General features: G+C 38.7%; 1 protein-coding gene across 1 annotated transcript in view; it reads right to left on the bottom strand.

Moving 5' to 3' along the window:
* LOC132816945 (anoctamin-7-like) overlaps positions 1–24,665 on the bottom strand; it is a 71,235-nt gene that overhangs the window by 16,590 nt on the left and 29,980 nt on the right. The window contains exons 8-11 of the mRNA XM_060826968.1: positions 19,798–19,886; positions 14,966–15,087; positions 2,142–2,231; positions 923–1,075 (exon numbers count right to left, since the gene is read on the bottom strand). Coding sequence (XP_060682951.1) covers positions 923–1,075; positions 2,142–2,231; positions 14,966–15,087; positions 19,798–19,886 — 454 coding nt within the window. The remainder of the gene's footprint in view (positions 1–922; positions 1,076–2,141; positions 2,232–14,965; positions 15,088–19,797; positions 19,887–24,665) is intronic.

Raw genomic sequence — 24,665 nt, 5'->3', positions numbered from 1 at the left:
TCTCTAAATCAAACATCCTCCTTAAAAACCCATTCTTCAACCTGTCCTTGCAAACCAATCTCAACTCCTTCTCCTCAGGATTCCTCAAAAAAATCACAGTTCACTGACAAATCAATGCTCCCCTTTCTTATATCTCTAGCAATGAACCTCACCAAACAGGTTTCTGGCCCTGCAATATGAAAGAGAATAGCCTTTGCGTCCCAAAGTACAGTCGACATGGTGGTAGTAATCCATTCTTCCTCAATACCTATTTGGTCTTTGTTATAGATGGTCACACCACCTTCCTCCATTGCATCTCTATTTGCCTGGCTCCAATTCTCTATCCACTTGTAGTCAGGTGATCACTTGCAATGGTTTACCTTTCACTGCTGTGACTTAAATCTTTGGAATCTCTAAGGATCAATCCTTGGCCCCTGTCTCCTATTTACATGTTGTCCTGAACAATGCCATTCAAACTAGACAGTCAGATATCAACATGCCTTTAGCCACAAAGCATAATTCTTTATAAGCTGCCTTACATAGTAAATTTGTTCTAATGAATCAAATTTGTGCAAATTCTAATTACGTTCAATTGAAATTTCTCTACTCGGTAAGCGTCAGACTTTGTCTAACACTGATCATCTGTAGCAATACTATCATTTCTGGCACAAGAGGGAATTAAAAACCCAGGAGCATTTGGTCTTATAGCATATTAAGTGACAAACATATTTATGTATCTATGCACTATAACAATAGCTTGAACTACAAGTATGGAGCTAAATATTTACCATAGGTTAAGCTTTGGGAGTTAGGAACCCTAATGATAGAGATAACAGTTACAGATGTCACAATATGCCTTGAGATTAACTAACTCTCTAAGTGATGAGGTAGTACAAAAAACATGGAGTGAAACCAGGGAAACACCACAAACATAAGCACTTACCTTTCCCAGAATTATAATAGATACTACATTGAGGAGTGAAGCACCAACTGTTGTTAACAGAAAACTCTCTATAGAGTTGGAAGTTGTTATTCTAAGCCTTGCCCATGTTTTGTATATAACCACTGCAATAAGACTGGCGAATACACAGCAAACCTGTGGCAATACAAAACAGTGATTAGGTGTGTAGAATAAAACTGGCCAATGATCTTACTCATTTTTAATGATACAAGTTTACTAGGTTGCAGCATGGCCCTTGGGGATGCACACTTTGGGAATAGTCAAAGTGCATTAGCAGGTTGAATCCCCTCACATTATGTATCTTGCATTGGAGGCCAAATAGTTAACAGTTTCAATTGGAAAACATGTCTCTAAAATATATTCTTCTGCAGATCAACTGCAAAACAATAATAGCAGGGATAGTCCTGCAATATATTACCTTCCCAGGATTAACATTTTGATTTCCTCAGACCAAAACCTGCTCTCATTTCCAAAACAAAATATTTATATAGTTGGGCTATAATAGACTGATAACCACAGAGCCAACAATGGTCTCAGGCCCAAGGTTCCTAAAGATTGATGATCACAAACATTCATGAGCTCCTTTCAATCACAAGAACCTCTGGGAGAAAAAAAACTATACAAATTTTATATACACATACATGTACACACAACCAGTTGAGGGATCATTTAATATGAGCGCTGTGGGGTCTTTCTAGGAGTTATTAATTTGTGAGGATTTATGGAAACAGGGTATGGGTTGTGTCCATGTCTGTGTTTGTAGGTGAGTGGGGCAAATAATGGAGAGGAACACATCCTGTAGCTCCAGGAATACCAAATGCTTATATTTGGCAAATATAACTTGAGGTTTGTTCTGTAATTAAAACAAATTATTAATAATCTTTAAGACTCATTAACAATCTGAATTATGAGTATAACAGGTGCTTATACACAATGCCCATATGAATGGTGAAATCTGTACCTGGGTACAACCTGCAAGAATAAGCAAATGTACCTGTGACATTGGCAGAAAAACAAATTTTAAAGCCAAAAAGATCACGTGTGCGCACTAGATTCCACACTACTACAAATCAGTATGAGAATGTTGAACACATCCCCATTGCTGTTTCATCAGATCTCTTTTCTGTTAGCTGGCAGAACATAGAGAACAAAATAAATTTCACAGGGAAGGGATGAAACAAAATGAACAAACACTACTTACCATGAGAATCCCCACAAAAAATGAAAATAGCATTTTTGTACGTCGCAGAGTACCTGGGTAGTAAGGTTCAAATTCAGTTGTTACTGGGTCCTACAAAATTAATGCACATTAAAATTTTAAAAGAAAGAATCACAGACAATAATCACTTAATTATTTTTGGTACTTAATATTTTATTTCAATAATTTAACCCTTCAGTTATTTTGTAGTTTTTGTATACCCACAAAACTTGGACACAACACTCTCCATCACTTTGCAGGCAAACTCTGGTTGAAGGCCTATTTAGTTTGCAATTCTCATTTTTTAAAAAAAAAAGATGCAATGAATCTCTAATGATCTTTCACAAAAAATTGTCCAACCTTAAATACATTTCAAATTACTTGCCAAAATAGTTATTCTTCAGGAAAAAAGTGAAACATCCCAGTTATATTTAAAAATATACAGAATCCTTCAATTTCAGCAAGTCAAGGAAACCACTAAACATCTATTCATAACAGCACAGGAAGTGGCCAACATTCATCAAGTCCATGCCAGCTGTCTGTTTTGTTTGTGATTTTCTTACAGTTTCACTTTTCTGATATATCCCATGGTTCTAAGTTTCTACTCCTCAAATGATCAACATTTTACTTTCAAAAAATCTTTCAGCCAATATCAGATCATGACCAGTGTAAAAGTAGTCCTTACTGCATCACTATTTTCATCTCTTTCACAAAACCCTGGACTCCATACCAGTTAGGTCTTTCCTGTTGCCCCATCTAAACGCACGTTCTTGTGGACCTTCAAAATCCTCCCTCGATCTCTGCTGCAAAGGAGCACACCACAGAAACTCCTACCTAAACTTGTAGCTAGAATTCCTCCTCTCTAGAACGATAAAGGTGATAAATTTCTCGTGCACCATCTCAGAAACCCATGCATCCTTTCCAAAAGCGTGATCAGAGCTGAATGCAATATTGTAGTTGTAGCCTAGAGCTATAAAAGAAATTCATAAAAACTTCCCTGTTTTTGTATTCAAATATTCATAAACAATACTTCTAAAACCGAAGACACACATGCTTTGAAAACTATTTTCAGAAAAGTCCTGCAATCTTTAAGAATTTGTGCACACAAACCACCAGGACCCTCTTTTCCTGCACATTCTCTGGAACTACATCATTAACTCTTTATTACTTCTCTCTACCACTTCTGCCAAAATACATCACCTTACTCTTTTCTGGACAGGCAGTTGGCAGATAAATTTTGTTTCACTTGTTCACCTACATCCTAATGTGGCTGATTTGTGTCATCCTCCCTGTTTGCTACAACCACAAATTTGACAAATTATGGCATTTTACACTGTATTCCTATATACAAGTATGGAAAATAATTTACCAGAACTCTTATTTGCCTTTAATCAAATCTAAGGTATTCAACATGCCACAATGAGTTTTCTTTAAAATCAACTTTTTAACATGAGGTTTTCCCAAAAGCCATTAAAGACAACAACCAACACATTCCCTTCAACTTGAAGTTAATACATCAATTCTCTGGAACCTCCCCATATCAGAAACACTTCCTCAATCTCCACTCATCAACGTTAGCAACCTGAATCCATGACAACTGGACCAGGTGACTTATCCAAAGTATAGTTGGCTTTTCAGTACATCCTATCTAAATCAATTTTTCCTCACCATTTTTGCTTCCACCAACATTTTGTCAGCATCAAATTGCTTAGTAGCACCAATACACAGTACCAATGGAGTATGCTCTCCTTGCACAGAAGGGCATTGCCCTAACTCAACTTTATTCACTTTTTAATGACCTGCTTATTTCTTACATACTGTAGAAGCATTTGGAACCCCGTTTTACATTAGGTACCATAGTCTTTTATTCAATTCACCTCATCTTAATTGGCCGGACTCTCACTTGAATTAAATCTGCAATGCAAATTTTGTCATAGGATTTTTCTCATTTTAAAAAAAGAACTCAGACTTTGGTTCCCCTACCTTTCATCCCCATTGGAATGCATTTAAACTGGACCTACAATCTCCTCAGAAGATTATCCATTGTTTCATTGCAGGTTTCTAGTCAATCTTTGGCTCGGTTTTACCTTGGCTAAATCTCCTTATCCTTTTTGAATGTATCTTCCAATTTAGAAATTTTACTTTAGATTACTCGTCTAAACCCAACCACTAATAACCAAATATTCCTTTACAGACACGATGGCCACTTATTTCCTAGGACCCAAACCCAGCAATGTTTTGTTCCTGGTTGGGCTTAAGATACTAATTAAAGAGAGTTTTGAATATATTTCAGACAATTCCTCACATTCTGTTCACAGTATTCCAATTAAAACGGTCTAATGCTCTCATTTCCTGCACCTTTACATCAGAAGTGTTCAAGACCCACTTTCAATGCTAGGGAAAAAAAAGTGATTAGCATTTATACAAATGTTTAAAAACATTCAAACAAATGGTTTGCAATTTTCTTCACTGCTCCCCATTTGTTATAATATTAGAAATAATTCAACATGAGTTGTCCAAGGTAGCCTCCAAAATCAACTACTCAGATAGCAGGCAAAAACAGCACAACAGCATGCTTACTTACAATGCCTATACTACCTATATGGACTACAACATGAAGCATTAGTGTAAAATTAACAAGCCTCAAGCAACTACAACATTTATAGACTTTTGTGAAGCACATGCAGAGGAGTCTAAACTGACAGTTTTTTGTTAGCAATTAAAGTTTATAGAAAAATGTGTTGAGTATAAATGATAATTTATATGGTTATGGACCAGACCAGACCCCCTCAACAATATTTAAAGGTGATAGTCTGGACCCTAACTCTTAAATTAAAGGCAAATGTAAAGTGTTTGTTCCAGATGCAATGTGACTGGTCAAACTACTCAAATGTTAAGCAAACATCATTTATTTAAACACTGTAGTTAAAAATACAAAGAAAAGAACTTTAGAATAACTTATTCTGTTAATTTCCAATAGTTAACAGAATGCAATACCTATTAACTTGTTCTAAAAAGTAACGTCCCATAAATATATCCCTTGGCAAAAAGGCAAGTTCAGACACAGGTTCTCACATGCAGTTTTCTAATCCAGGAGGAATAAACCATCAAGAGAAAATTCAGAGACATTAGCAGCCAGGACACATTCATTAAAGCCTCCATATCTGCTAGGTTCCCAACATCATCTGATACTACTGAAAAAATCAAAACCCAGACATCTTAATCTGAGAGAGCTGATTACACCCATTCAGGTTGTTTAAAAAAATTCAAGGCCTCCCAAGCTGTTTACTCAAGTGGTCTTAACTAGCCAGCTTGGTATTTCTGCCTCTCAACCCCTCTTCAAAACCAAAACAGGACAGAATAACCTCAAAAGTGACAGCATCATCACAATATACTGCTGCATCCAGGGGAAAAAGTAGTCAATTGTAAAGTCAGAGTGAACTAGTGCTTGGATTACAACAAATTTGGGGGATAGGAAAGAGGAATGAAGAAGAAACCTGCAGAAATTTCCCTGAAGCAATCAAATAAATAAGATAATTATTATAGATTTTCCCTCAGATTTGCTGAAAATAAACCTTTGTCCCAGGTGCTTCTTATGCACAAGAAAATGTATTATGATGGGATCACACTCTGGTTGGAGTTGTCAGATGAGGACCAATAAAGAACAAAATCAATCCATGCCACAACAGAAACAGTTCATTACTGGGGGATTCCATGACTACAGCAATCCCAAGCACTCATTATAGTCAATCCAAAGACTCCTCTTGGTCAACAGTTCAGGCTATGACTTTAGTAGAAAAACACCCAAATTACACTAGAGATATCTATAGGAACACTTTTGAAACCCACAATCTCAACTAGCTAGAAAAACAACAAGAACAGGAGATAGACAGAAACATCGTCTTCAAGTCTCCCTCCAAGTCACCCATCCAACTTGGAACTACAAATCATTATTCTTTCACAACTGCCAAGTCAAATGCCAAACACTTATTCAGAGCATCCCAGACCATATGGTTTGCAGTAGTTCAAGAATATAGCTCATTGCTACCTTTAGCCAACAACATGCACATCCCATTTCGGGGGTGGGGGGTGGGGGGAGAGGCTCAGAGAGGATAAAGTTGACACTGATCGTGGTGATAGACAGTAATGCAAATTGACAATGAATTATATGATTCCTGAAGAAGGGCTTATGCCCGAAACGTTGAATCTCCTGTTCCTTGGATGCTGCCTGACCTGCTGCGCTTTTCCAGCAACACATTTTCAGCAATGAATTCTAATAACAAAAGGAAAGGAAGACAGTGGAACCAGAGTAAGCTAAAACCAAGAACGAAGTAAACACCAAGCCAAATACACAAAGCAAACTGTATAATCTCCCAGAAATATTTCACTGTATTAATGATTCACATTTTCTTCAGGTTACATAGCAATTTTTGAAATAACTGACAAATTTGTCACCTCCAGCGACATGTTTGTTTCCCGATCAGCACAATTAGAATTTCACCTTCATAAGCATTCATCACATGTTCAACTGAAAAGGAATTAATGCCATCAGGTAAGAAAGGAACACTGGGCACAAACATTGCTGGTTAATTGGTTTCCAAATCAGAATGAGTCTTCAAAACAAGATAATTTCATCACACCAGGATATTCATCCTGCAGTGAATCATCCTAGTGCCTGAAGGGATTAAATTCTAAGAATAACGTATCAATACCATTACAAGTGAAGTTAAAAATCACAACACCAGGTTATAGTTTAACAGGTTTAATTGGAAGCACACTAGCTTTTGGAGCATCACTTTTTCATCAGATGATAGTGGTTCAGATGAAGGAGTAATGCTCCGAAAGCTAGTGTGCTTCCAATTAAGCCTGTTGGACTATAACCTGGTGTTGTGTGATTTTTAACTTTGTACACCCCAGTCCAACACCGGCATCTCCAAATCATGATTACAAGTGAACAATTTGATCTTATTGGATAGAACAAATGCAAGATGCAATTGCTTTATACTTTGCCCTTACGTTAGCAGCTTTTAAATAGGAATTGTACTCCATGATGACGACAACTTTTTTTTAAAAAATGAATAATGGCACCTAAATTGATATTGGCTACCTGGATAATCATTTTAAAATCTTGAGCAGAGATAAGTCAAACAGTGTTTTAAAGTCCAATTTAAATGCTAGAAACAAGGGAAAGACAGAGTCAATCCACTATGATTGCTGATAAAATTCAACCAAAATGTTATTTTTGACTTTTGTAGAGTGTTTGAGAATTTTCTCAGGCTGCATTTCCAAACTTGTGTCATTAGTTATTATGTTACATCCAATGGCACCTCTCTTGTCCAACACAAGCCAGATTCTCCCCCTGGCCTTTGCTGGGGCATACTAGAATTCCTAGCATTGGCATCATATTTAGAAGGGCTTATGCCCGAAACGTCGAATCTCCTGTTCCTTGGATGCTGCCTGACCTGCTGCACTTTTCCAGCAACACATTTTCAGCTCTGATCTCCAGCATCTGCAGACCTCACTTTCTCCTTGATCATATTTAGAAGGCAGTTAGCTGGTGCTGTCCTTCAAGGTTCATTACATTGGTGCCACACATGGGTTAAGGGGAAGATGGCATTCTGCTTCTGGTTTCTTTTCAGCAACATTGAAGATTTTTCCCCAGGCTGTTGTACCTATCGAAAATCACTTGTTCAATTTATAACATACTAATGAAGAATTTGTTATCTCATCCTAGTTCCATATTTTTATAAAGGGAAGACATGTCAGTATTGCCTAAAGCCTTGCAAAAAAACAAAAAAATCTCATTGTCAATGATTGGTCTTAATTTCAAGTCTCAAATGAGCAGGCCACACGGTCAAATCAACACAGTTCTTCTCCGGATGAGAGCACATAACCCAACATCCCATTTAACCTGCTATAACATCTCAGACTGTAAACTCTCATCAGAGTGATCATCCAGAATAGCTCTAAAGATCCTAAACATAACTATAGGTAAATATAATCTAGTCATATCTGGGTGATTAGCTGGTAAGAGCAGTCAGTTCAATACGTTGTAGCATTGCAGTATATCACCAAAGTTCAACTTCTGGATGTGGTGCTGAAGTGTAATCCACTCGTTAAAATTGGTTGAAGATTGCATGGGTCCTTTTTTTGAAGAAGAGAAATATGTTCCTGATGGCCAAACAAAAATATATTCCTCTAACCAACATTCACCCCTCAACTCATACCAAGAATTTAGATCAACTAGTAGGACTTTCTGAAGAGAAACCTACAAATCACATACTAACAAACCAAAAGTTACTGTTCAAAAATCAGACCGATGGACATATGTGTTGTTCTGAAGGGCCAAATGGTGCTACAGTATATTAATGCAAATTATAGTTATGACAGAAATATGAAGGAGTTCTTAATAAGAAGGCAGCACACACCAAGATCTCATACAGTGAGCAACACAAACTGAAGCCTAATACATAAGGAAACCCTTGCATACCTGGTCTCAAGGCAAATCTTAGTAGCTACGATCCCAAGTAACAAATACAAAAGTATTTCTCCCAGTTCCGAAGAAAGGTCTGATGAAGTATAGACTTGGTTTCTTTTACCAGGCGTTTCCTGACTGGCTCAGTATCTCCAGCATTTCCTAAATTTCATTTCAGATCTCCAATTTGCTTTTATGTCAAGATGTGCATCACTTTATAAAACTCAGTTACAGGTAAAACCACTCTCAGGCTCTTCAGATCAGAGGGCCCACCTAATGACTTTACTCCCTTTTATCACATTGTATGGAATTTGTCTTAATCTTAAATCTAGAAATATTTCTCTGGAGAGTAATAACTGTTATATTAAATAAGACAATTATTCATCTTCAATATTGAATTTCAGTATAACAGATCTTAACTTGGCAGGTGTGTGCTATCATTAAACTCCACTTGTGGAAAAGTAAAGCAGTCACTACTCAGAAGCTGTAAGGTCAGGTATTTGAACAATCATGGATACTAGAAGTGATCCAGCCTTGATTTTTGATGGTTAGGGTACTATAGTGGAGGTCTGTGGAGTAACAAGCAACTAGAACTTCAGAATTAAAATCCCATTATAACACTAGATGGCCAAGGAAAGTGATTGTGAGATATGGCCAAACAGATTGCACATTTAAAGTATTACACTGATAGCCACTATTGCAAGTCCGATTCCTTTCGGGACAAATTGGCAGGATGCCCAGCACGGGTAAGCATGGGCTTTAATCCCTGTTCCAGCTTGAATGGATTAGAATCCCAGACTCTTCTAATCTAACCGTGGACAGTGCAACACCGTGGATTGGACTTGTCTAACGGGCAGAAAACACAGGCTGGCATCAAAATCTAAAAATCCATACATAGTCTTGATTACATTCTTCAAGAACCTTCACTTCTAGATATTTTCTAACCTTTGTGTTCTATGTAGTGAAGCCCAATAGTATGCACCAGGCTCATCATTCTTCAACCCAGGTTCTCACACAAAAACAGGTGGTGTTGACTTTGAAAGGTGACTTTAATAAATAAATCTAAAGCAGAGCAATTCCACTCTGCAGTTATTTTGTTCCCTCCCCGCCCCTACAAATCTAATACCTTATTTCTCATTGGGTCAAGATACCCTCCCATTTTACACAAGTGGTTGTACCTAATGACAGAGTGCTCACTGAATATAAACTCAAAAGTGACCTTCATTCCTCCCTAAAGCTGGCATCAATGCAATGAAACTAGAGGGATAATTTTGTGTTAGGAATGTCTTGCTGGAAAAGCACAGCAGGTCAGGCAGCATCCGAGGAGCAGGGAAAAAAAAAATAATTTGACGTTTCGGGCCGGAGCTCTTCAACAAGATTCCTGATGAACGGCTCTGGTCCAAAATGTCGATTTTCCTGCTTCTCGGGTGCTGCCTAACCTGCCATGCTTTTCCAGCAACACACTCTCAACTCTGATCTCCAGCATCTGCAGACCTCCCTGTCTCCTGGATAATTTTGGAGTTACATCTTCCAATTGTTACCACCTCATGATTTTTAAACATCAACGCAAGCTGTAAAATAAAAAAAAAGTCCTGGATTTAGGCAACAACCAACATCATTGCCCACCAAGAGCCCAATACTGAAAGTGGAATAATAAATTCCCAGGTGAATAGGCCAACTTAATATTGAGTGAACACGAAACAAAACAATTCTCCAGAAGTTTCCAGATACATATTACTGTTCCTTATAAATATCACTGATAAGCCTTTACATCATTCTTTTTTAAAGAGAAATTAAGCCAGTTCCAACTGTTCATGGAGGACAACATTTATTGGAAACACTTTAAAACAAAATCAGTTTATTGTAGCTGGAGATGATGCTAAAAAAGGGGTCAAGTTAAGTTTGATGTAAATTTTGTTCACACTTATGATTGCATCCTCTGGCAACTTTCACCATACAGGGCCTCCCCTGTTACATAACTTTGGTATTGAAGCAGATTTCATGAAAAATAAATTAAAGCAGGGTTTTTTTTCCCCTGAATTCTTTAAGTGAAAGGTCCCCTAAAATTCTTAAATGCTTCCATCAAGGAACTAGTTATATTTTCAGAATTTGAGCTTCAGATTTCATGAACCAGCCACGTTAAGTGTTTCTGCTGTAGACCAGAGAGCAACAAGACCAGGCGGATAATTGAGACTTCAGGATTAAAAAACTTGTGCTATTTAGGACAGGACCTTCAATTTAAAGAATCAGAACAAGAATTGCACACAAGAATCTATCCTGTGGTCTACAGCTAGATGGTTTTGTACTCACTTTCGAATGTTCAAGTATATTGAACATCTTTAGTAGCAAAACGTAAAGCTGAAATAAAACATCATTCAGTTTTCTTTTTTGAAAAGTGAAATGTCTAGATCAAACATCTAAACAATAAAGTGACAGCGAGTCATCATGCAAAGATATTTATGGTAACACTTACCAGTTTTCTGATCAGTAGAGTGCATTGGAGAGTCAGATTCTCAAGGGAGTACCTACATACGTTAAATAGACCTAATAGATGACCAAATTTCCTCTTCCTGGTCTGAAGGAATCACCCTTTAAGTGAGAAAGTGCCCATCTCACATACTGATTTATACACATACCATTTTAAAGCTAAAGTGTGACTATAATTGAGGGCTCCTGCAGTATAGTGTAGTGTCTCATCCTCTGGGCTTGGAGGCCCTGGTTCAAGTCCCACTTGCTGCAGAGGTGTGTAATAGCATGTTTGAACAGGTATATTTCATGTTAGGTGTTGATACCTCAAATTCATTTAAACTGATTGAGCAGGCATGCTTTTATGGGGGTGCTTTCTAAAATACTGAGAGCCCAATATTGCAAGAATTCAAACTGGTCTTTAGTGCATCCTTATAAATTTTCATCTGCCCACTCTTGATGTAATTGATTGCAACTGAATACAAAAAAGATTTTGAAATTATATAAAACATGCACATGATTTCTTCAGACCTACATAAACAGGACCATGTTGATCACTGCTTCCATTCTAGTGTTATTGCAGTGCTGTGGGAGAGAAGTGTGCATCACTTAATGTGAAACCATTCAGTACCTCATGCTTCCTTTCTGCATACCTTTGGTGGATCAAACCATTAAGATACCATCAAATGAATTCCCAGCTTTTACTTTGGTATTTTAAAACGTTATGCTCAGCTAAGTTTAAGTGCCTTGTTACAACACCAGGTTCAACTTTGCGGACTTTTGAATCTATGATCAATTCATCTATTAAGTTATATCCTTGGACAACCAAGACACACCCTCGCAGAAGTTTAGCCCGTTAGTGCATTCCGTTTGCAGTTTTCCCACATATTCTAAATTGTGAAATTCTTTACAAATGTAGACAGAGAAAAGAAGAACTCAGTTTTTTATGGATGCATACCCTAGGACTGTTTCCACTTATGGAGAATTTTGCATAGAAAACCATGCCTACCAATTTAGCACTCAAGTATGAAATTATGTACGTGGAACCATAGCTCAGAATAAGCAGTTTTGTTTAAATGAAAAAGAGCTTGTTTTTTTGGAGAGTAAAAGAGCACAAATACATAGCATGCAAACTCAAATTACCATGTTTTCATTATTATAATGATACAAATAAGATTCTTTGATATAGAATTTACAGGTATTTCAAATCATAGTCAGCGATGAACTGCATGGAAACAGACCCTTCAGTCCAACCAGTCCATGCTGGCCAGATATCCCAAGCCAATCTAGTCACACTTGCCAGCACCCAGTCCATAACCCTCCCTATTCATATACCCATCCAGGTGCTTTTAAATGTTGCAACTGTACCAGCCTACTCTGGCACCTCATTCCATGCACGTACCACCCTCTGCGTGAAAAAGTTGCCCCTTAGGTCTCTTTTATATCTTTCCCCTCTCACTCTAAACCTATGCCCTCTAGTTCTGGACTCCCTCACCCCAGGGAAAAGACTGTCTATTTATCCTATTCATGCCCCTCATAATTTTAAACCTCTATAAGGTCACCCCTCAGTCTCCAACACTCCAGGGAAAACAGCCCCAGCCTGTTCAGCCTCTCCCTGTAGCTCAAAATCCTCCAACCCTGACAACATCCTTGTACATCTTTACTGAACCGTTTCAGATAGATTTGCACACAATATTCCAAAAAAGTGGCCGAACCAATGTCCTGTACAGCCGCAGCATGACCTCCACAACTCCTGTACTCAATACTCGGACCAATAAAGGAAAACATACCAAATACCTAGTCCACTATCCTATCTACCTGTGACTCCACTTTCAAGGAGCTATAACCTGCACTCCAAGGTCTCTTTGTTCAGCAACATTCCCTGGGATCTTACCGTTAAGTGTATATGTACTGCTAAGATTTGTTCTCCCAAAATGCAGCACTTCACATTAATCTAAATTAAGCTCCATCTGCCACTTCTCAGCCCATTGGCCCATCTGATCAAGATCCCGGTGTAATTGGAGGTAACCTTCTTTGCGGTCCACTACACCTCCAATGTTAGTGTCATCTGCAAACTTATTAACTATACCTCTTATGCTCACATCCAAATCATTGGTGTAAATGATGAAAAGTAGTGGACCCAGCACCAATCCTTGTGGCACTCCACTGGTCACAGGCCTCCAGTCTGAAAAACAACCCTCCATCAGCACCCTCTGTCTTCTACCTTTGAGCTAGTTCTGGATCCAATAGGCTAGTTTTCCTGGTATTCCATGAAATTTAACCCTGTTAACCAGTCTCCCATGGGGAACCTTATCAAACAGCTTACTGAAGTCCATATAGATCAGATCCACCACTCTGCCCTCAATCCTCTTTGTTACTCCTTCAAAAATTCAATCAAGTTTGAAACATGATTTCCCAAACACAAAGCCATGTTGACTGTCCCTTATCAGTCATTTCTTTTCCAAATACATGTACACCCTCTCCCTCAGGATTCCCTCCAACAACTTGCCCAACAGGCTCAATGGTCTATAGTTGCCTGGCTTGTCCTTACCACCTTCTTAAACAGTGGCACCACGTTAGCCAACCTCCAATCTTCCGGCACCTCACCTGTGACTATTGATGATACAAATATCTCAGCTAGAGGCCCAGCAATCACTGCCGTAGCTTCCCAGGGAGTTCTGGGGTACATCTGATCAGGTCCCTGCACTTCCTCCTCTGTCATATGGAAATTTTTCAAGATGGCATCATCTATGTCCCTACATTCTATACCTTCCATGTCCTTCTCCACAGTAAATACTGATGCAAAATTCATTTAGTTTCACCTCCATCTCCCGTGGCACCACGCAAAGGCAGCCTTGCTGATCTTTAAAGGGCCCTATTCTCTCTCTAGTTACCCTTTTGCCCTTAATGTATTTGTAAAAACCCTTTGAATTCTCCTTAACCCTATTTGCCAAAGCCATCTCATGTCCCCTTTTCACCCTCCTGATTCCCCTCTTAAGTATACTCATTACTGCCTTTATACTCTAAGGATTCACTCGATCTATCCTGTCTATACCTTCCTTCTTTTTCTTAACCAAACCCTCAATTTCTTTAGTCATCCAGCATTCCCTATACCTACCAGCCTTTCCTTTCACCCTAACAGGAATATACTTTCTCTGGATTATCGTTATCTCATTTCTGAAGGCTTCCCATTTTCCAGCCATCCCTTTACCTGTGAACATTTGCCTCCAATCAGCTTTCAAAAGTTCTTGCCTAATACCATCAAAATTGGTCTTGCTCCAATTTAGAACTTCAACTTTTAGATCTGGTCTATCCTTTTCCACTACTATTTTATAACTATTAGAATTATGGTCACTGGCCCCAAAATGCTCCCCAACTGACACCTCAGTCACCTGCCCTGCCTTATTTCCCAAGAGTAGGTCAGGTTTTGCACCTTCTCTAGTAGGTACATCCACATACTGACTCAAACTTTTCTTGTACATACTTAAATTCCTCTCCATCTAAATCATTAACAGTATGGCAGTCCCAGTCTATGTTTGGAAAGTTAAAGACCCCTACCGTAACCACCCTATTATTTTTACAGATAACAGATCTCCTTAAAAATTTGTTTCTCAATTTCCCTCTGACTATTAGGGGTTCTATAATCAATGAATACACATGATCATCCATTTTAACTAAATGGACCAGGATACGAATATCCAAATAAACAAATTAGCCACGCATGTTAGATGGTAAATCAATTTCAAATCTTTGCCCCAAATTGTGCTTTTCTACTCTGTTGAAAGTTAGTTTCAGAATTTATTAACACCTAATACACAACATTATGTGTGACTGGACAATACAATATAATCAGGCTTAAGAATGTAAAATTGATGAAAACAAATACCTTTTTAACATTTGTTCCATAAAACTCAGGTCTGGGTGGCTCATCGTTTTCAAAGTTGTCAACATCCCATTCATAAACTAGTTTTGCATTAATCCTTTTCCACATTTCCAAAAAAACTGTTCCTGGAGGCAATAAATAAATTTTATTCATTTAAATTTATTGGTGGATGTTTACACTTTAAAATTTGAGCATAGAACATTACAGCACAGTACACACCCTTCGGCCCTCAATGTTGCACCGACCTGTCATACCAATCTAAAGCCCATCTAACCTACACTATTCCATGTACATCCATATGCTTGTCCAATGACAACTTAATTGTACTTAAAGTTGGCGAATCTACTACCGTTGCAGGCAAAGCATTCCATACTCCTACTACTCTGAGTAAAGAAACTACCTCCGACATCTGTCCTATATCTATCATCCCTCAATTTATAGCGATGCCCCCTCATGCTCGCTTTCACCATTCTTGGAAAAAGGCTCTCCCTGTCCACTCTATCTAACCTTTTGATGATCTTGTAGGTCTCTATTAAGACACCTCTCAACCTTCATCTCTCTAACAAAAACAGCCTCAAGTCCCTCAACCTTTCCTCGTAAGACATTACTTCCATACCAGGCAACATCCTAGTAAATCTCCTCTGCACCCTTTCCAAAACTTCCACATCCTTCTTATAATGCGGTGGCCAGAACTGTACACAATAGTCCAAGTGTGGCCACACCAGAGTTTTGTACAGCTGTAGCATCACCGGATGGTTCCGGAACTTGATCCCTCTATTAAAAGCTAAAACACTGTATGCCTTCTTAACAACCCTGTCAATCTGGGTGGCAACTTTCAAGGATCTGTGTACATGGACACAGAGATCTCTCTGCTCATCTACACTATCAAGAATCTTACCATTTGCCTAGTACTTTGCATTCCAGTTACACGGACCAAAGTGAATCACCTCACACTTGTTCACATTACACTCCATTTGCCACCTCTCAGCCCAGCTCTGCAGCTTATATATGTCTCTCTGTAACCAACAACATCCTTCGTCACTATCCACAACTCCATTGACCTTAGTGTTGTCTGCAAATTTACTAACCCCCTTTTACACCCTCATCCAGGTAGTTTATAAAAATGACAAAACAGCAATGGACCCAACACCGATGAACATTTCCCATCAACCATCACCCTCTGTCTTCTTTCGGCAAGCCAATTACTAATCCAAACTGCTATATCACTCACAATCCTTTTCCTCCGCATTTTGTACAATAGCCTACTGTAGGGAACCTTATTGAACGCCTTGCTGAAATCCATATACACCACATCAACTGGTTTACTCTCATCTACCCATTTGGTCACTTTGTCAAAAGAACTCAAATGTTTGTAAGGTACGACCTACCCTTCACAAAACCATGCTGACTATCCCTAATCAAATTATTCTTTTCTAGATGATTATAAATCTCTTATAACCTTTGCCAACACTTTACCAACAACTGAAGTAAGGCTCACTGGTCTATAATTACCAGAGTTGCCTCTACTCCCCTTCTTGAACAGGGGAACCACATTTGCTATCCTCCAGTCTTCTGGCACTATTCCTGTAGACAATGATGACTTAAAGATCAATGCCAAAGGCTCGACAAACTCCTCCCTGACTTCCTAGAGGATCCTAGGATAAATCTCATCCGACCCAGGGGACTGATCTATTTCCACACTCTGCAGAATTTCTAATACCTTTTCCTTGCGAACCTCAATCCCACCTAGTCTAGTAGCCTGTATCTCAGTGTTTTCCTTGACAACATTGTCGTTTTCTAGAGTGAACACTGTCGAAAAATATTCATTTAATGCTTCCCCTATCTCCTCTGACTCCATACACAACTTCCCACTATTATCTTTGATTGGCCCTAATTTTACTCACGTCATTCTTTTATTCCTTAAATACCTATAGAAAGCCTTAGGGTTTACCCTGATCCTATCTGCCAATAACTTCTCAGGTTTCCTCCTGACTCTGAGCTCTCTTTAGGTCTTTCCTGGCTACCTTGTAACCCTCAAGTGCCCTAACTGAGTCTTCACATCTCATCCTAACAGATGCCTTCTTCTTCCTCCTCGATCAGAGATTCCACTTCCTTCGTAAACCACAGCTTCCTCCCTGCCTGACGAGTATGTACTTATCTCGGACATTCAGGAGCTTTTCCTCGAGTAAGCTCCACATTTCTAATGTGCCTATGCCCTGCAGTTTCGTTCCCCATCCTATGTTTCCTAAATCTTGCCTAATCGCATCGTAATTGCCTTTCCAAGCTGTAACTCTTGCCCAGTGGTATACACCTATTGCTTTCTATCACTAAAAGTAAACCTGACAGAATTGTGATCGCTATCAACAAACTGCTCACCTACTTCCAAGTCTAACATCTAGCTGGGCTCAGTACCCAGTACCAAATGTAATGTGGCCTCACCCCTTGTTGGCCTGTCTACATACTGTCAGGAAGCTCTCCTGCACACACTGGACAAAAAAATGGACCCATCTACAGTACTCTTACTATAGTGTTCCCAGTCAATATTTGGAAAGTTGAAGTCTCCCATGACAACTACCCTCTCTCTCACTCCTACTGGAGAATCATCTTTGCTATCCTTTCCTCTACATCTCTGGAATTATTTGGAGGCCTATAGAAAACTCCCAACAGGGTGACCTCTCCTTGCCTGTTTCTAACCTCAGCCCATACTACCTCAAAGGATGAGTCCCCAAACATCCTTTCTGCAACTGTAGTACTGTCTTTGACCAATGATGCCACACCTTCCCCTCTTTTACCATCTTCTCTGTTCTTACTGAAACATCTAAATCCTGGAACCTGCAACAACCATTCCTGTCCCTGCTCTATCCATGTCTCCGAAATGACCACAAAATTGAAGTAGTGCAACTTCAGTTTCTGTTCTCTCAGGCTTACAGTCACATGGAGTTTGCATTCTCAACCCTACTCATTCATTCCTGTGAGCTTCCTCTATATGCCTCATTTTCCTAGAAGCAGATTCATGTCGGGCTATTGTTACCAATGTACACAAGGCTAAGCAGGCATGTTGGAGCTAAACAGGTGACTGCTACAACATTGTTTATCTCCATGAACAGGAAATCACAGCTCTGCTGAAGAACACCTCATATTTGGGGTGTAACCTACATTTCTCAGATGCTGATAGACATGTTCTGAATTCTCAACATCTTGTTTCTTCATTGCAAATTTTCACCTAATTTACCTTCTCCCTTCTATTGACATCCTTTGCATGAACCCACTAATGACAAAGGTCATTCTTGTCAGGCTGATTCAATTTAGATTTGCAGATATAAAGTTGAATGGGTGAATATTAGGTTTGACAGGTCAGTGGGAACCATGGCAGAAGGATAATGTTATGTGATGACATCTGTACATCAATTTTAAAATTTAAAAAAATGGATAATACATTGATCAATAGGACAAGAATACACAGACTCAGTTTAGAAACTACCAGTACTTTTGTTTTGATGATTTCATCTAACGTTTTGTTGGATTTTTAATTTCAGAGTATTAATCCCACGCTGTATCATGGTGCCTAGTTTGAACACAATTGCACAACAGTTTCTACTCCAGTCTTTCCAAGCTGTGTGGTGTTCATAATTATCAGTTAAAAAGGGGAGACATAAAAATCTATAGATATTTTCTGATCAACCCATTTGGAGATGATATTATACATCTCTCAGTGAAGTGGGACTCTAATCCAGGTGTCATGGCTGAGAGTTAAGGATGTGCCACAAGAACTCAGTTCTGAAGGGTTCCTTGATTCAAAATGTTAACACTGCTTTTGCTCCACAAATGCTGCCAATATTTGTTGAGGCTCACCAGCAATTTTGGTGTCTGTTTCAGATTTCCAGCATCTGCAGTTCTTCAATTTCTATTTACACTGTGTTCATTCATGTAGTGGGGATGGGGTGGGAGAGACGGAACAGAGAATGAGCAGAGAGTGTGTGCATAAAGGGAAATTGCAGGAGCTGATTAGTCTGTGAAATGGTGACGAATCGTCAATGAATAAGACTTTCTGTCTGTCAACAGCTGTTGTGATTGGTTCCTAAACAGCTGAGCAGCTTATGGTGTGAATGTTTGCAGAAGACATTGGACCACCAGAAAGAAAACAAAAAAATGTTATGTCATTTCTTCTTCAGTAAATAAAAATCTCCGAATAAAACCACAAGCTTTTTCCAATACAGACTAAGTACAAACCACTCTATGCCTTCTGTGAGCTACCAAGAGTACCTGTAGGAAGATGATTGTGGAGCAATAGGCCCTGACAACCATGGCGATAATTCTAGTGTTTCCCACCACCTGTAACACACCCTTTTTTGCAACTGCCTAGATTTGTTTATATATATGTGTGCAGGTGTTTTAAAGGGGTTGGACCTTTAACTAGTGGAGTTACACATTGATGGTTTAATATTTACCTATACCTAAAATATAATTTACAAATACTTTCTAAATTGGTTGTGAAGTATAGGAAACTGATCAGGTGTTTGTTAACTTGGGTCTAAAACACAGGTGAACTGAGAATTTTGCATTTGAACAATAAAGATTTATACCTTTGTAAACTATCTTTAGCTTCGTATCCATTTTGGGGATATCAGAGCTCCATTTCTATCAACCCAGTGAGCCATAACAGTAAGCGATGCCAAAAATCAATATCATTTTCATTAGAATCTGTGAAATTTGAATTTCACATACCAGGCTAAACAGTTCATCATTTTGTTAACATCAACCATGTTATGAATATATCATGTACGATATTCAGATATTCCAAAATAGTAAGTGCTTATCATTGACAAATTCCTTACCCCACAGACAAACAATGAGACCAAACCAGGGTGTTGCTTCATTATCAAAGGAAGCTTGGATCACAGTAAAGAAATCACCAGAAGAAATCCTGTGACAAAGCAAAATGAGAATACATCACTTACTTGCAATGGTACTGGTTAAAAAATAAACTGGAGGAAGAATGATTTAATGAGACCATTTTTGGATATATGGTCACAAGATGTTCATCATCATCCAAGATAAGATGGATCAGCACCCATTCACCATCATAAATATTCATTCCCTTGACTGGCACAAGGTGAGAACAATATGTGCCAAGTACAGCGGCAACTCACCAAGGCTCCTTTCAGAGCTACTTCCAAACCAATGACCTGTAAACCTAGAAAGACAAGGGCAGAAGATGCATGGGAACACCAGCACATGCAGGTTCCCACCACATCTCAACATCCTGCCTTGGAGCTACAATGACTGTTCTTTTACTTTTGGGAGCCAAAAAACCAGGATCTGTCTTCCTAATAGCAGTATTGAGTATACACATTAGGCTGACATCAGTGGTTCAAGCTGGCAGAACATCACTCAAGGGCAACAAATGCTAACCTTATTGGTATACCTCAAATCCCAAATGAAAAAAAAAGAAAACAATATAGTTAGAAGTGATGACTGTGTGAAGATCTGACTGGAAATAGTTGCACTGGTTTGGAGAAAACAATGGATTTCAAAAGACAGAATAGTTGGAACACAGGATACAAAATATTGAAACTACAAATTATGGTTGACCCCACCTTCCTGATGCTGAAGTACTGTGTACGACTCAAGTCCTGGGGGAAAAATCTATTATCGTAGTTAGGACCGTATTCCTAATGCAAATCAACAATTCTGCTTTTGAAATTCCATCATGTTGAAGTAAATAGTCTAATCAAATTGATTGCTTCTCAATCAAATTAAAATAAAGGATGTCACAGATAACAGAGGTGTACAATGTTATGGATTCTATTTGAAGCCATATGTTAAAAAAAACTACATCAAAAAAATGCTTTTAAAAGTTACCAAAACATTCATTAATGCAGTAACTATAAAATAGGAAAGCACTCCAGGGTATGCACTTAGAGCAGTGTTAAAATTTAACACTGCCTTTATTTTCTTCTGTAGCCAGATGACCAAACTTTACATCAAAAAAGTAGGTATAAGAGAAGCAAATTAAGGAAACATGTGGAGGCATGTACAAAGAGAATTCCAGAGCCACCAAAAAAAGTGTGATAATAAACAAAATTGACGGTGCTCAAGAGGCTGGAGTTATGCTGCAGAGGGGCAGAGCTTTGCAGGTTTTGAGGCTGGATGCAATTAGGTAAGGAGTGGAGAACTCCTGGGGGATTTTGAGTGTAAGGATGAAAATTGTTTATTTTTTAATATAATGCTTAATTGGAAGCCAATTCAGTCAATGAGTACAGAGATAAGTAATGTTTGGAAAATTAGATATGGATAGCAGTAATCCGGAGAATATCAGGTGTGAACAAAATAATAGTGCAAGAACAGGACCTTTAGCTCTCCAAGCCTGTGCTGACACAGTTTGCCCTTCCACACTAAAACAGTTTTCACTTAGAGGACTCGTATCCCTCCATTCCCCTCCTATTCATATCTATAGCCAGGCACTTCCTGAATGCTGCTATTGTGGCAGCTTCCACCTGCACCTCTGGGAGCAAGTTCCAGGCACTCACCACCCTTTATATGAAAAAGCCTGCCTCTTGTACTTGACCTTCTGATTTATCCAGAATAATCTCCATCTGCCATTGTTCTGTTCATGCCTCTAACTGATCTATATCCTGCTGTATCCTCTGACAATCCTCCTCATTATCCACAACTCCACCATAGTTTATGTCATCTACAAACTTACTAATTAGACTAGCCACATTTTCTTCCAAATCATTTATGTAGACTATAAACAGCAGAGGTCCCAGCATTAATCCTTGTGGAACACCTATCGTCACATTCGATTCCGAAAAGCATCCTTCCATCACTACCCTCTGTCTCCTATGATTAAGCTAGTTCTATATTCACCTTGGTACCATGTGGCCTCACCTTTTGTACACTCTGCCATGAGTGACCTTGTCAAAAGCTTTATTGAACTCCATGTACACAACATCTACTGCTTTTCCCTCATCATCTCAAAAAAGTCTACCAAGTTAGGGGAGGCATGATCTCCCCCACACAAAACCATGCCGTCTATAGCTAATAAGTCCATTTACTTCTAAATGCACATAGATCTTGTCCCACCATTATGAGGCTCACAGGTCTGTAATTTCCTGGATTATCCCCACTACCTTCTTAAACAATGGAATCACATTGCCTATTCTGTAGTCCTCTGGGACCTCACCTGTGGCTAAATAGGATGCAATGATGTCTGTTAAATGGTCCAGTAATTTGCTCTCCATTTCCCTCAATGTTCTGGTATAGATCCCATCAATACCCAGGGATTTATCGACCACAATGCTTTTTAAGATGCATAACACCACTTCCTTTTTAATAGCAACTTGACTTAGAAATTCAAAACTTCCTTCCACCAATTCCTTCTCTTTGCTGAATACCAACATAAAGTATTCATTTATGCAGCACCTTATATTTTTACCTTGAACAACACCTTTGATCACAATGTGATTTAGCCAGTGTGAAACTGGCTAACTAGTCAACTCAGCCACATTAGGGAGATTTAAACAATCCTTAGATAAGCACACGGATGATTTTGGGATAGTGTAGGGTGACAAGCTGAGAATAGTTCACAGGTCGGCGCAACATAGAGGGCTGAAGGGCCTGTTCTGCGCTGTATTGTTCTATGTTTTTTTTGAATCAAAGGACTTTAATGCCTATTTAAATACCTTACTTTAGATGCAGAAGTGAAGGCTGGCTCAGTTCATGAAATGTTTAATTATGAACAGAATTAAAAAGGATTCTTGAAAAGGACTATAAAAAGTTTTACATTCTTCCATGTTAGGGCACAGCTGAGGCATGCAAGTGTTGCATTAGTTAAATGCAGCAGGGCATGACTATGACACAGAATGACCACCAGCCTACCATTTCAATTGAAATAAAGTGTAGTGGATCAGGGCATGCAAATGGAATTCAATTTCTACTGAAGTTTCACACGCTGTTTTGAATCTGTTTAAAAATGGTTTTGTTCCTCTCTGAAAGCATGGAGGAGGATTATGAACCAATGTGGGATTGGAAATACCAGCTGTAGGAGTACAAAGATTGCAAGAGTGGGACTGAAACAGAAAAGAGCTATGTTAAAGAAACATTGGGAATGGCTGCTTTTGAAACTAAAATGCTGTAGTTTGGAAAAAGAAAAAGACATTGCTATTATGTTTCGGTTTTAACTTTCAATGTTCAAAAATTAGAAATAAAATAGAAAGAGCAGGGCTCAAAAAACAAATGTCAAAAGAAAGACAAGAAAAAAAATAAAATGAACAAAATTTGGGTGATTGTCTATTATCAGGAAGAAAGCTCATGGCATGGACTCGACTAATTTAGAGTCACATGCTGGGGCAATATTCGCATTTGATTGAAGTTCCAAAACATGAGTCAGAGTGTGATCAGGACATAAGCATCTAATTCCCTTCCCAAATGGTCCAACCAAAGACAAATCCAACCCGCAGCACTGTGATCTCCAACTTGGATAGAGCACAGAGGTAGGTCCTAAAACAGAGAGTAAATAGGGATTGAGCCCAGTGCTGTTGGCACGGATTTGGTCCACGCCAGCTATCCAACCAACTAACTCAACCTGCCCAACATATACATTTATATGCATGTCATAATTTGACGCTGTTAGAATACAGGTTCCAATTTCTTCCATTGCATAGCTGACTAGGAATTTCTCCCACTTTTACAGTCTTTCGCTGACAAAATTGAAAGGCTTTACCAATTGATTTTCAATCTGTTGGGGTTTTTTTTAAGGAATGCAACTTCCTTGGTCTTCATGCCCTCAAGTACAACTTGGAGAGATGTTGGCATGTGGTGGTATCACTGAATTAGCGACTGGGGCCATGAATTCAAATCCTATCAATGACAGATTATGAAATTTGAATTCAATAGAAACCTTGAATTGTCCTTCAGCTGAGTGGATTGCTGAAGATAATTCTGACAAAAAAAGTTAGCTGTCAACCAAATTGATGTGGGCATGGAAACATATGTAGTTCAGACCAGGTTTGGATGGCAGATACTTTTCCTCTAAAAACAAAAAGATAAATGAACCAGATGCATTTATATGACAGTTGATAAATATTTCAGAATCACCTTCAAGACTAGCTTTTAACTAGCTTTATTCATCGCGTGTAAATCCCAGCTGCTGTGATGAGATTTGGACCCACATTTTCATAATATTAGCCTGGGCCTCTGGATTGCTAGTCCACTGACATTACCATTGCATCGTCATCTCTCTATTTGTTACCAATCACACATTAATGAATAGTAAAAATGTGTAGGTAGTTAATAGGACAACACTACTTATATCCTATGAATGAACAAAAACCCATTTAGGGAGTCCTTTTGTGATGAAGCGATCATGTCCCTACACCTAAATGGGAAGCCCAGGTTCAAGCCCCACCTGATCCCAAAGTATGTAATAATGTCACTGAACAGATTAATTAGAAAAAGATAGTTAAAATACAGGGATTCTATGGAAACATTTTTAGAGAGTAACGGGGCTAACAGGGCAGTACCACTAATAGTTATAGCACAGACATTAGTGACTTATTTCAATGCTACACCATAATGAATCTTGGATCAGAGATCAGAATGTTCAAACTCCTCTCAGTTACTCAATTGCAGCATCAATATGAAAAGTCTACATTGGTGAACCCCATCGCAAATATAGACATAGGAAACTCTAAAACACCAA

This window comes from Hemiscyllium ocellatum, chromosome 6 (assembly GCF_020745735.1).
Source record: "Hemiscyllium ocellatum isolate sHemOce1 chromosome 6, sHemOce1.pat.X.cur, whole genome shotgun sequence".
Classification (NCBI taxonomy): Eukaryota; Metazoa; Chordata; class Chondrichthyes; order Orectolobiformes; family Hemiscylliidae; genus Hemiscyllium; species Hemiscyllium ocellatum.
Note: the sequence above shows the minus strand (reverse complement) of the source record. Positions and strands in the feature narration are given on the sequence as shown.